The following is a 13,558-nucleotide window of genomic DNA, read 5'->3' as shown; positions in this document are numbered from 1 at the left end:
AAGCGCAGATGCCGACGCTGTTGTTGAGGTTGAAGAGATGCTTCTTACACCTCATTTACCCAATTTGCACCGTTACCTCTCTCTCTTTCTTCCGTCTATTAGTGCCATGTTTTATTCTTATGGCTAAATTTGTTCTGGTCGTCATTCACAAAAAAAAAAAAAAAAAAAACAATAAAGGAGGAATACAATTTTCCAGGTTGCCGATTCGCCGAAAGATCTTGATGACACAGCAACAGAAAGTGCAAACGATCCGTCTGGGACGGAAGAAACACTGTGGAGGGTTGTTCCCCGTAAAGGTTTTCCGGAAGATCGATTGCGGTGGTTGAAGTTGCAGTATTCATGCATGTTGAAGAAGCTGAAAGATTGTATTACTCGGTAGTGAAGGACCCTTATTTCATCGTCCCTACCACCATAGTGGAAACTTATTTGACCGTCCCCATCAAATGGCCCTTAATGGAGCCACTAGAGAGTTCTCTTCATTGCTAAGTGGAGGTCATCAGACTAGAGTCGAACCTGTTTTGTTCCCCCATCTCTCGATCCCTGTTTTGTTCCCCCACCAGAAACCAATGTATCTACATGCTTGTACCTTCCAAGCAAAACCCACCAATAGAAATTGTCTTGGTAAAACCAAATATGCTCTCTAGAAGTGTTCACTTGAGACTACTGAGAAGAAAAAAATATGAGACAGAATACATTATGAGAAATATCTCCTGCTGTGACGGCAACAGCTTTCTGATGTGAAACATTTATTGTAGGGTGGAGGTTCCTCGGATATTGAACATACTTGCAACAACAATGGAGATGAGGAGAGGAAGAATGAGAGAAGAGAGATTCTGCAACGAACTGATTGGTAAGGCAGAGTGAACGAAGTTGAGTCTCCGGGCATCAAGCTCTTTTCATGGCCGACTGTTCATTGATTGAGTTTTATTTTGAAATTTGAGGAATAGTGGAGAGAAAATTTGACATTTTGTTTTTTTCCATTATCACTTAACAACGATGTCAATTTTTAGAAACAATAAGGGTAAGACGATATGTAAATAGTAAGGGTACAGTTAGTCAATTTTACAAATAGTAGGGGTAGTTTAGGAGATTTACCCTTTTATGGTTGGATAGGATAGTTGGCTTTTCCCATCCCTTAAAACTTAAGAATTATACTTTATAAATCAAAGTTAAGCATTAGGTTTTTTAATGAAATGGAAAGGGGTTGCTAGAAAATGCAGCATCTCTGGTGTGAATGCTAAGATTTACTTTTATATGAGAAGTGAGATAACAACATTGCCGGTTGAGAATATGGTGAAATTTCATAGAGGTTCAAGTGTGGATGTAAGGATACTCCTAAACCATGTTAAACTTGCTTTGTGTCCAATTCTTTGCTTTGTTATCCATTGTCCTGGTTGTCTTGTTTAAAAGTTAAAACAGTTTTGAGATTGGAGCTTAGGCCATGTTTAGGAGTTCTTATGTAAAAAAAGTACTTATTAAATAAGTGCTTAAAAACAAGTGCTTATTTGAATAAGCACTTATTTGCATCTGGCACCCAACTTTTTTAAGTGCTTATTTTAAAAAAACAAGCACCTTATTTCATATTGGGTGTTTGGTAGTCTTTTTCTCCAATAAGCACTTAAATAAGCATTTGTGACTAATTTGTCCTTTGTTTTCTTTCAAATTTTATGAAAGCACTTTTATAAAAGTACTTTCGTGAAAGTACTTTTTTTATGAAAACACTTTTTAAAAGCACTTTTACAAAAGTACTTTACGAAAGAACTTTAATAAAAGCATTTTTATGAAAGTACTTTTATTAAAGCACTTTTATGAAGTACTTTTATAAATGTACTTTTTTGAAAGCACTTTTATGAAAATACTTTTATAAAATTCAACTAGGGATAGTTTTATAAGTGGTATTTTAAAATTCAACTAGGGATAATTTTAGAAGAACAAATTGAATAACTGCTTATTGTATAAGCACTTAAAAAAGTTGGAAATTTGGTCTTAAAAAAATAAGCCCTTATTTTTAAAATAAGCACTTATTTTAGGCTCACACATTGCAAGAACTGATTTATTTTTGGTTTAAATCCGGTCTGGTTCAGTGCAAGGTTGATCCACAAATTCAGATTTCAAAATCTCTAGGAAACCAGTTCTCAGGTGGGGTTAGAAAATTTTTGAAATTCGCCCAGCCATCCAGCATGGTTCGGCCGTCCATGTGATGGCTTCTAACCTTTCCAACACTATTCCCATAGTCTATTTGATTCATACAAGAATCAAAATGGGAACTGGAATCATATGGAATGGGATTTCATTCCTAAGGGAGGGGGAGAGAATGGTCATTCCACCATGAATGGGAATGGGTTTTCAATTCCACTCAACCAAATAGTTGAAATTGGAATGGCCCATTTGATTCTTATTCCATACTCTTATTTTTGAGAATCGACCAAGGCCCTATATATTTTTCTTTAGGGTAAATTGTTGAAACCTCCCCTAAAGTTTTTGATCATTGTTGAAACCTCCAATAAAGTTTGGTAATTGCAATCACCTCCTCTGAACTTTCTAACAAAGTTAAGTAGACCCATCTGTTAAAATCCTCTAACAAAAGACATGAAAATGTCCAAAATGCCCATACAATTACTATTGAGGCTGATTTCTATAGAAAAAACAACAACACAAACTTTATGAACAACAAAAAAAGAAAGTTTAAAGTTGTAGTTTTAAACTTGAGCAATTGATATGATGAGTAAATTTGAAAAATAAATCATTTTCAGAAAAAAGATTGGGAGGGCTTGGGTAGATTGATATGAAGAGGAAATTAGGAAAATAAATATTTTGTTCAAAAGTAACTAGATGGGTATTTTTGACATTTTTGTGCCTCTTATTAGATGATTCTAATAGGGGAGGGTCTACTTGCAATTGTGTTATAATGTACATGGGAGGTGATTTCCATTACCAAACTTTAGAGGAAGTTTAAGCAATAGTCAACAACTTCAAGAAAGGTTTCAGCAATTTACCATTTTCTTTAATATGGTTAATTAATATAGGATTCAACGAAAGAATGTGAGTTAATTCCCTAAATTTAAAACTTAATGAGATGGAAATGAAAGGAGGAAAATCTACTAGTTCAAATTATATTTTGTGTTCTCACAATTACAAAGGGACCAAATTAAAAAAAAATATGGGTACTCTAGTTAATAGCATGTTTGAGTAATTGTTAATAGGAATTAATACCTTAAATATAGGACTCAATGAGAGGGATTTGAACAAAATTACATTTTTGTACGTATAATTAGAGAGGGTCCAACTTCAAAATTTGGGGTATTTTAGTCAAGCAAAAGTTCCACATTATCATTCATACTTAGGAGCAGCTCTTTACGACAAGGACACCATCAATGAGACTATGACGAAGTTCAAGAACAACTCCTTTTAATTTGTGCAAAAGACTTTTATTAGTCTCCGTTTTATAATTGTGGTAGGTTACAAGCACCATTTTGAAAATTTAAAGAAGAGTGAAAGGTAAATTTTCAGTTGTGGTAGGTTACAACATTCTGTCTGGTGAAATTTTGGATGATTTAAGAATATATTTCCATTCCATTGTCAGAAAACAAGAGAGATGTTCGATTATTATTATGGATAATATGTAATTGGGTTTTAAAGAAGTAAACCCAATAATCAAATATCAGTATATAAAAATTTGCTGTACATCAAGTATAGAATAAGAAATCAAGTGAAATAAATAGGTAGGAAAAGATAAAACTGGTATGGATAGAGGTGAAACAATAATGATAGATCAGGCCAATATTTTGATTCCTTAGGTCACTTTATAAATCACCTCCCTTTTTTGTGAAACATGAAATTACTCATAAACACATTAATTAATCACCTCCCTTTATTTTAAATTAATAAGGGAGATGATTATTTCCTTTTTCCCATAGAGGTAATTTATTCCCTTCTTATTAAGTATTCTTCTTTTGTCTTCACTTCATTGTTAGTTTTTTCTGCTTAGTGTTTCCTCGTTCTTTGACCCCGTGTGAAGACAATTGTCGGAGGTATATCTAGATGGTATATGGTGGGGGCTTGGGAAGGCCCTTCACTATGCCGCACAGCTTTGTGCCATCGGGGATGTTGTATTCGTCCCTGAGAGAGCGTGCTGGAGAAAGGACGCTGACATAAAGCTGCTGTCCTAGGTAGAATCTATCCCAAATCTCTGACCTCAGGTTCCACATTCCGGCATTGTCAAAGGTGAGCAAGATGGCCGCCCACGACTTTGGGAAAACTTGGACTGTGTGCCGGCTCACAGCGTCAAGAAGGTTGTAGTTCTTTCTGCGTTCTGGTGTCCACTTCCCTGGTTCAATTCTGCCAAGGGAATAGATTAATTTGTAAAACTAAAACGTCAGAATATAAATACGCATATGGAAAAGTCTCTTTTACTCACCCGACAGCAAAGAAAGAGTATCCATCCAAGTGCCATGACTGAATACTCTTCTCGTGGTTCTCCAATATGATTTCCACAAAGTTACGGAATGTAGCATTGAGGACGTTAGGTCCCATGACAATCTTGTCACTTCCTTTGTGTGCAGGTTCATCTGGGATGCTGTCGTACTTGAAAACCTTGTCTGCAACTCCGAAGTATTCGGCGAGCTTTAGTGGGGTATCCTTGTCGACGTGGGACATGCCATTAATGGCGTAGCGGAGCTTCCCATCTACGGTGCCAGCAGTATTGACAAGCTTGATGGTGCGGGTGATGTTGATGGCGCCATAGTGGTAAGAGCCTTGAGGATTGGGGCGGGCGGCGCTAGCCGTTAAGTTCCAGCGGAAGGAGCGGAATTGGTTGAGGGACCAGGCCCAGCCAACAGGTGCCTCAGGGAGGACAGGAGAAGCGGGGCCTTTGCCGTTGGTGTAACGGATGATGCGCGTGGCACTAATCATGTACTTGGTAAACCGGGTAGATGCCACCATGTAGTAATCTTTGGGCGCCTGGTTGGCTGTTACCAGCACAGAGTAGCACTGCCCCACATGAACGTCGAGGGAATCGTATACGTTCTGAACCGTGTGGGATCCCTCCATCTCCACCAGCTTCAGGGAGTGGCCTTGGATCCTAAAGTTGAGAGAAGCCTTTAACCCAACATTGCAGACTCTGTACCTGTAGGTCTTGTGGGGCTTCATGGTGAAGAGGGGTTCATCCTTGTCCCCTTCGACCTTGCCTGACTTGCCATTAATGAGGACTCCGTCAGGCTTGCCGAGAGATCGGCCGGTGTCTAACAATTTCTTGAGGCTACTGTGGCCCTTGGAGTACCAGTCGCCGATAAGGACGGTGTAGTCATCTTCTGGGTCGGCAAAAGGGACCGGGATAAGCGGACGACTATTCACACGGAGGCCGCCGAAGCCACCAGCTGCTCTGTGCATGCCTATGGTCGGGAAGTAGAAGAAGCTCCCGATCTGATCCTTCACCTGGAAATGGTACGTGAAGTTTGTTCCTGGTTCGATGGGGCAATTGGTCCCAGGCATTCCATCTTGCCACGAGTTTTTCCTATGTTGAATGCCGCTCCTGTTACATCATCATCAATCAAAAGTCTCGTCTTTAACAGTGAAATCATCGTCACATGTCTTCTCCTTTTCTTTCTTCTTCATCTTTTTTTTTTCCTCTTCCATTTTCAATTAACGAAGCATCTATTTTGTTATACAGAGTTACAGACATACGGGACATACCATGTTAAGAGGAATGGCTCATCGAGATTATTGAAGACATTGACGACTACATTGTTGTTGGTGGTAGAGTTAATATTGGGACCGGGGAACTGTCCGTTGATGAGAATGCCTTGTTGCGAGACGCCCAAAGGAGAGATGGTGCCATAGGTCACGTTCCAAGTGAAAAAAATATAAGGATCTTCAGCTCGAACCACCACCATTGCCGAGATGCAACATAGAAGAACTAGCAACTTCATCAAGGCCATCTTCTCTCTCTCTTTCTCTTTGCACCCTCCCTTACTGAGAATCTTGTAACTCAACGCTCTCTCTCTTGGATTCGAGACAACAGAAACTAGCTGCAAAACAAATATAAAAAAAGAAAAAATAAAAACACATAGAAAACTCTGTTCAGCGCGAATGATATCTCATAGCACATTAATTGAGGTCATTGCTAAAGGTGAGGACAAGGGACTTCTAATCAACCTTCAGTTAAGGCTTATCAAAATAAAAGCCTTCAACGAGCAAGTTTTCTTACAAAGAATTTAGCCAGAGGCCATCAGTTTGATATTATTGATGCATCTCTTGAGGATGGAGGAGGTTTGTCTGCTCTCTTTTTATTTGCTCCATTTCATCATCCCCCTTTATAAAAGAAAGGTCATGGGAAGGACAAAGGACACCCATTCAAATCCGGAAACCTCTCCGGCCGTCAATGCCTTTCACTTGTTGCCCTTGCGTTGCGGCCCTTTCCTTCAACTGTTTCACCTCGTTACCACCGCGTATTGGACAAGTGTATCTTACTCCGATGGTATGGTCTCACGGCATATTGGTCATTAATTTTATGTCTATTTTTGTTTATTAATGTATTTTCTTTTTCTTGTCTTAATCCCTTTTTCCATTGTTGTTTGTGGCTTTGTGCTAAACTCCTGATTTTACCACTGAGCTCACATCCCGAAAATTTTCTGTCTCGTCCAACCCTATTCGAACACGCTAACTTCTTCAAATTAATTTGAAACTGACAGGCTTTTGGTTCTAATTGGAGATGGACGCCAAAATTTTGTCGAAAACAACCTACACTTATCTATCATTTCAGCTGCTCTCTTCCCTTCCCTCCCCATCGCCCCTTCACCCTCACAACTTCATAAGTGTGAAACCCATTCTACAACCGAGCCGCTTTCCACAGTGAAAGACGACACTAAACCTATGGGCAACAAATCTAAAACCACGTCTGGGTTCCTCCATTATTTCTAAGATATTAAAGCTGAAATTTGATCCAGGTTCCTCCGTTTCTCAATATTAAAGCTGAAATCCGGTCTGAGTTCCTCCACTATTTCTAAGAACTTTCTCCAAACATATTATCTTTTAGGGATCTTCCACTATAAATATGGGCCAATAAACTGGACTGCAACACAGGGTTTTGTTTGAAATATAACTGCGATTTTGCATATTTTGACTTTTGGATGATTAAACATGCCATGGATGAGTTCCATTTCATGTATTAACCAGACTGAATTATCAAATACAATTAACCCGCTTCTTTTCTCATTCCCTCCTCTCTTCTCTTCTCCTCCACCACTGTCAGAGGTGCCTCTGCAACCCTCTTTGTTGCAACTCTCGCCGTCACTGCAGCAAAAGCGACGGTCATGGAGGAATTCAATTTAAGGTCTTCGTCATTGTTAGAGACGACGCCTAATGTATGAGAGAGATAGTGGAATTACCGAGGCTAGGGGAGAGTTTTGATTCTCCCGAGTCTCGAGTCGTAGAATGATTTTATCTTTGTTGACTCTATTGATGGTTGGGTACATGGTTGCGAGTGTAGAAGATTGTTGGTATTATTTGTTGGGAAATGGGGCCACTGAAACTTGGAGGGAAGCTTTGAGGTGCGTCTGAAGACATTGTTTTTACAATGTTATTTGCCCCCACTTAGTTTCATTGAGTTTGATGTTGGATTATAGACAAATCCGTTCCCAGAAAACAACAACCTTGAGCGAGAATATGCAACTAGCAAAGTTGAAGAGTCTCCAAAAAAATCTTTTGTGAGACCTAGCAAATCGGACTAAGAGAAAGAGAGAGAGAGACAAAGTGATTTTCGAAAATTGTGTGAAATGCTTAATTCACGTTCTTTATATAGTTTCTGAAGAATTGTCAAGAAAAGGAAGGTGCTGGTTCAGAGAAAGGCACATTGAATAGTCACAATTTTAAACATTGTGACTGTTTAAAAGGTAATTAATAGTTAATGATTGTTAACTTTGAATTGTTCCTCTTGATCACACCCGATTGAATCGTGGCCATTGATCACATCAACGGTCAAAATCGCACCAAAAAGCCAAAGCCATCATTCGCAAGCCACGCAAGTGCGAGCAAAGTGTGGCTCTAAAGCGCCTCATTGCATTGCACACATGCGTGCACACGCATGCACACACATTGCATGGTAGTAAGCCTCCATACTCTCCTCTTCTATTTTCCAATGTGGGATAAGTTAAAAACTGATTTTAGTAAGAGAGGCTATTTTTCAAAACATGTGTGCAGGTGAAAATTCCCATGTAATTGACCAATCAAACCCATTGGATTTAATCTCTAATGAGATTAAAATCCATCATTTTCCTAATCAGATATCAGCAATAGAGAGCTTGATCCCAAGTAGCTTTGAAGCTTTACTTTGGGACTCTTTCTATGCGTGTGTGTGTGTGTGTGTTCTTTCTTATTTTCTAGAATCTGTAACTTGTGTACCCCATCTTCAATGAATCTAATTGTACAGTGGTAGGAAGGCATGAGGAAAGATGTTATAAACTCGTGTACCTTGGGCTAAACCGTCATTCTCCCAAAAAAATGCATAATAAGTTAGATGTCAAAGAAAAAATTTAGGGAGAATGACGATTCAGCCCAGGGTTAGAATTTTTAGGCCCAAAGTATAGTTGGGATAGGTGCTAGCTTGGAATTGATGCCAATTCACGGGCGGTCATTCGTGTATAGAGTGGGGGGTTTTGACATTTTGAATGTTTATAGAATTGTCGTGGAATTCAGAAATCTGCATTGGGCCTATCCGTACCTTTTCAAAAAATTTATAGTTGTTTAAGTTGGACAGCCTTACAGGCTGGCTTCCTACAAGTCGCATAAGTTCATAAGGTTCTATATATTAAAATCAATATATATATAGTACAAGTAATGAACAGTTTAAACCGGTAGTCTTATAACTGATGTGTCACAATAATATAGACATTGCTAGGAATTGGGGTCACAGAAACTTGGAGAGAAGCTTTGAGGCGTGTTTAAAGATACTTTCTTTATAACGTTATTTGCCCCTACTTGTTTTACTGAGTTTTTTATTGGGTTATAGGCAAATTCGTTCCCAGTATACAACAAAAACTTGGGCAAGAATTAACAACCAACAAAGTTGAAGAGTCTAAAAAAAAACCTTCTATGAGATAGTAGTAGACCAAACTGTGAGAGACAATAGCGATTTTCAAACACTTATGTTCATTTGCTTGATTCATAATCCTTAAATAACTTATGAAGAGTCATGGAACAAAGAAAGGTGTTGGTTTAGACAAGGTTCCAAAGTATCCAGATATAGGCTTTCTAACATCTGGGTCAGGTTGGAAGTCGAAATCAGTATACCCGACCATCTGTAGTGAACTACCACCGAAGATAAGACAATAGTCTTTAATCCTCCATAGGTACTTTAGTATGTTTTTCACAGCAATCCAATAATCTTGTCCCGGGTAAGATTGGTATCTACTTACCACACTAACAGCCTAAGTAATGTCTAGCTGAGTATACAACATAGCATACATGATGCTCCCTACAGCTGAGGCATAGGGAATCTTTCTCGTGACCTCAATATCCTCAAGGGTCTTAGGTGACATTCCTTTAGAGAGAGTAACTCCATGCCTGAAAGGAACAAATTCCTTCTTGGAGTTTTGCATGTTGTATCTATTGACGATCTTGTTAACATAAGTAGATTGGGATAATCCAATTATCCTTCTTGATCTATCTCTATAAAGTCGAAGTCCCAAGATGTAAGAGGCTTCTCCAAGATCATTCATAGAGAATTGCTATGAAAGCCATACTTTCACCGTAGTCAACATTCCTACATCATTCATAATGTGTAAAATGTTGTCTACATACAGAATAAAAAATGTAACCTTATCTCCCTCTATCTTTCCATAAACACATGGTTCATCCGGATTTTGCTCAAAATCAAATTGTTTGACTGTTGAGTCAAATCGGATGTTCCATCTTCTAGAAGCATATCCTTTGCCGAGAAGGTCTCAACTTTTTCATTAGGGCCCTTCTTCCTCTTGTAGATCCATTTGCAACTGATTGCTTTCATTCTAGTGGGTGGGTCAACGAGAAATTAGACTCCATTGCTTTTTGTGGAGCCCATCTCGACTTTAATGGCATCTACCAACTTCTAGGAGTATATGTGCAATATAGCTTCCGTATAAGTCACGGGATCCTCCTCACCACTCGTGGCTTCCATCAAGTAACTTTCTTGATCATATTCGTAATGAACTAGAGGTCTAGAAACTAGGGTAAATCTTCTAACAAGATATTATTATCTAGAATCTATGGGTCATTTCCCACAATCCTGAGCTCTCTTCATCGAGAATAACTTCTCGTGGGTCATAGAAAAAATACCCTACGGAGCCCTTGGGGTAGCCTACAAATAGGCAACGACTGGCTTTGGATTCCAATTTGTCCGAACTTGTCCTTTTGACGTGTGCTGAACAACCCCATATTTTCAAATATCTTACACTTGGTTTCTTGTCGGTCTAAAGCTCATAAGGAGTCATAGGAACCAATTTGGTTGGAATCCGATTCAACACATAAATTATAGTTTCCAATGCATGCCCACAAAAGGATATGTGTAATTCTAAATTGACGAGCATTGATCGGACCATATCTACTAGAGTCCAATTTCTTTTTGTGATGCTTCCTTGCCCTTTGGCTTATTCTAGTGCCCCCAACATGTAGAATGGAGAAGTACGGAGGTTTAGATTCTCCGTACAACACCGTACTCAATGAAAAATGAAATTTTAGGTAAGAAGGCTCATGTGACACTTAAAGGTTCTATTTTGTGAAGCTTCCATGCCCTTTGGCTTATTCTAGTGTCCCAACATGTGGAATGGAGAAGTACGAAGGTTTAGTTCCTCCGTAAACCACCGTACTCCATGAAGAATGAGATTTTAGGGATGAAGCCTCATGTAATATTTAAATGATATATTTTCTGATGCTTCTATAACCTTTAGCTTATTTTAGTGCCCCCAACATGTGGAATGGAAAAGTATGGAGGTTTAGTTCCTTCGTACACTACCGTACTCCATAAATGATGATATTTTAGAGGAGGCTCATGTAACACTTAAAGGATCTATTTTGTGACTCTTCCATGCCATTTGGCTTATTTTAGTGCCACCAACATGTGGAATGGAGAAGTATGAAGGTTTACTTCCTCCGTACACCACAATACTCCATTAGCGATGAGATTTTATGGAGTCAAATGGTGTACGGAGGAACTAAACCTCCGTACTTCTCCATTCCACATGTTACATGAGCCTCCTTACCTAAAGTAAATGAGAAATAGAATATGCCAAAGAATCTATGTAACACTTAATTTTGAGATGTTTCCATGTCCTTTGGCATATTCTAGTGCCCTTGTATGTGGAATGGAGAAGTACGGAGGTTTAGTTCCTTTGTACATCACCGTATACAATGAAGAATTAGATTTTAGGGATGGAGGTTCATGTAACACTTAAAGGATTAATTTTGCGATGCTTCCATGCCCTTTGGCTTATTCTAGTGCCCACAACATGTGGAATGGAAAAGTATGGAGGTTTAGTTCCTCCATATACCATCATACTCCATAAACGATGATATTTTAGGGAAGGAGGCTCATGTAACACTTTAAGGATCTATTTTGTGATGCTTCCATAACCTTCGACTAATTCTAGTGCCCACAAGTGGAATGGAAAAGTACGGAGGTTTAGTTCCTCCTTACACCACCATACCCCATGAAAAATGATATTTTAGGGAAGAAGGCACATGTAACATTTAAAGGATCTATTTTATGATGCTTCCATAACGTTTATCTTATTTTAGTGCCCTAACATGTGGAATGGAGAAGTATAGAAGTTTAGTTCCTCCGTACATCACTGTACTCCATAAGCGATGAGATTTTAGGGAAAGAAGCTCATGTAAAACTTAAAGGATTTATTTTGTGATTCTTCCATAACCTTTGGCTTATTCTCTACTCTATTCCACAAACTGGGGTCATTAGAATAAGTCAATGGGCATGGAAGCATCACAAAATAGATCCTTTAAGTGTTACTTGGACCTTCTTCCCTAAAATCTCTTTCTTCATGGAGAAGTACGGATGTTTAGTTCCTCTATACACCGTAATACTTCATGAACGATGATATTTTATGGAGTATGGTAGTGTACGGAGGAACTAAACTTTCGTATTTCTCCATTCCTCAAGCTGGGACACTAGAACAAGCCAAAGGGCATGGAAGCGTTACAAAATAAATCCTTTCAAGTGTTACATGAGCCTCCTTCCCCAAAATCTCATCGTTTATGGAGTACGGTGGTGTACGGAGGATCTAAACATCCATACTTTTCCATTCCACATGCTAAGGGAACAAGAATAAACCAAAGGGCATGGAAGTATTACAAAATAGATTCTTTAAGAGTTACATGAGCCTCCTTCCCTAAAATCGTACCGTTTATCCGACCAGTGGAGAGTACCTTGAGTCTATTCCTATTGGTTATGTTTTGGCACTTATAATTCCTAGTGAGTAGATTTAGCTTCTCTAGATATGTTGGGTTCATCTAAGTTTAAAGAGCAACTTTAGGGTTTTAATACGCTTTGTTCTCTTGTTGGTTGATGTGATTATATCAAGTTTTCACGTCATGGCTTTTTCTCATTCTTTAAATGAGTTCGTTCGAATTGATCCATGTTTATTGTCTTTGTTTTGAGTAGGTCAATTTTAACATTTTTATGGACTTGAGTTGATTTCCCTACTTCTCTAAATATGTCGGGTTTGTTTAACTTAGAATAATGAGATTAACCAGTCAGTGCTACAAGTTATGTGGGTTTGTTTAAGTTTGATTAACGAGATTAGAGTTGTAAAAATCTCTATTCTTATAAGTTAAATTGATTATTTCATTTTTTTCTTCAAATTATTTTAGATTCTTTATACGAGATAGTTTGGGTGATCTAGGTTTATTCCTTTTATTTTCCTTTGCTTTGGTCTAGTTATATTTTTTAAAGGAGTTGAGTTGATTTCCTCGCTTATTTGGGCATGCTGGGATCGTTTTAGTTAGTAAAGGCAATTTTTTGTTCTCATAGGTTTTGTAAGTGGGAATAAATTTGATTGATGGTTGGTTGGTTGGACAGGGCTTGGTTAGTATTGGATAATGTGTAGTTGGTTCTACCTAGGTTTGGCAAGACGAAGTTTCCAGTTATTTAAAAAGTGGGCTTAATCAACCTTAGCTATATTCGTTGTCTACCAAATGGTTTTATTTATGTTGAGTTGGATTCATTTGTATTAGGATATGTTGGTTTGAAAGTGAGTTATTTAAAATTGTCTACATCTTGTTTCGATTTTGTTGAATTGCATTTATCTTTAGATTAGGTTGGTTTGGATAGTCTTGGATTGATTTCAGCTACGTTTTGCTTTGATGGCTTCCCTCTAGCAATGCCTTGATAGATTTGGTTGGATTTTGTTAAAAAATGTGGGTTACTTCATCCTACACTTCTGTTATATCGATTACTGAATGACTGATTCGGCCAACCTTGCATTGTTTTGTTGGTTCGAATTTGGGTTGGCCACGCTGGGTTTTGGTTTGTGCTCTGCTGTAATGGATTCTATTGTGAGGATTTTTATACAAG

The 13,558-nt window shown here is 38.3% G+C and overlaps 1 protein-coding gene across 2 annotated transcripts; it reads right to left on the bottom strand.

Annotated features, from left to right (window-relative positions):
- Positions 1-3,603: 3,603 nt before the first annotated feature.
- LOC104607198 (L-ascorbate oxidase homolog) lies at positions 3,604-6,307 on the bottom strand. 2 transcript variants are annotated; one of them, XM_010272777.3, is made up of 4 exons: positions 6,206-6,307; positions 5,692-6,026; positions 4,418-5,530; positions 3,604-4,338 (listed from the first exon to the last, which is right to left on the bottom strand). In XM_010272777.3, exons 2-4 carry the CDS (start codon positions 5,934-5,936, stop codon positions 4,038-4,040), a joined length of 1,659 nt encoding a protein of 552 aa, XP_010271079.2. In that variant the 5' UTR covers positions 5,937-6,026; positions 6,206-6,307; the 3' UTR covers positions 3,604-4,037. The 2 variants fall into 2 exon arrangements, with proteins under 2 accessions (XP_010271079.2, XP_088757097.1); XM_088900971.1 differs by having other exon boundaries at positions 6,154-6,299.
- Positions 6,308-13,558: the final 7,251 nt, after the last annotated feature.

This window comes from Nelumbo nucifera, chromosome 3 (assembly GCF_055504915.1).
Source record: "Nelumbo nucifera cultivar China Antique chromosome 3, China Antique-T2T, whole genome shotgun sequence".
NCBI classification, from domain to species: Eukaryota; Viridiplantae; Streptophyta; class Magnoliopsida; order Proteales; family Nelumbonaceae; genus Nelumbo; species Nelumbo nucifera.
Note: the sequence above shows the minus strand (reverse complement) of the source record. Positions and strands in the feature narration are given on the sequence as shown.

Bases quoted from the DNA above. Each gene is read 5' to 3' on its own strand.
- LOC104607198 (XM_010272777.3), bottom strand. From the start codon at position 5,936: ATGGCCTTGATGAAGTTGCTAGTTCTTCTATGTTGCATCTCGGCAATG. The intron at 5,531-5,691 runs GTATGTCCCGTA...ATGATGTAACAG, and splicing joins GAGCCATTCCTCTTAACATG to GAGCGGCATTCAACATAGGA. The intron at 4,339-4,417 runs GTGAGTAAAAGA...TTCCCTTGGCAG, and splicing joins TACTCTTTCTTTGCTGTCGG to AATTGAACCAGGGAAGTGGA.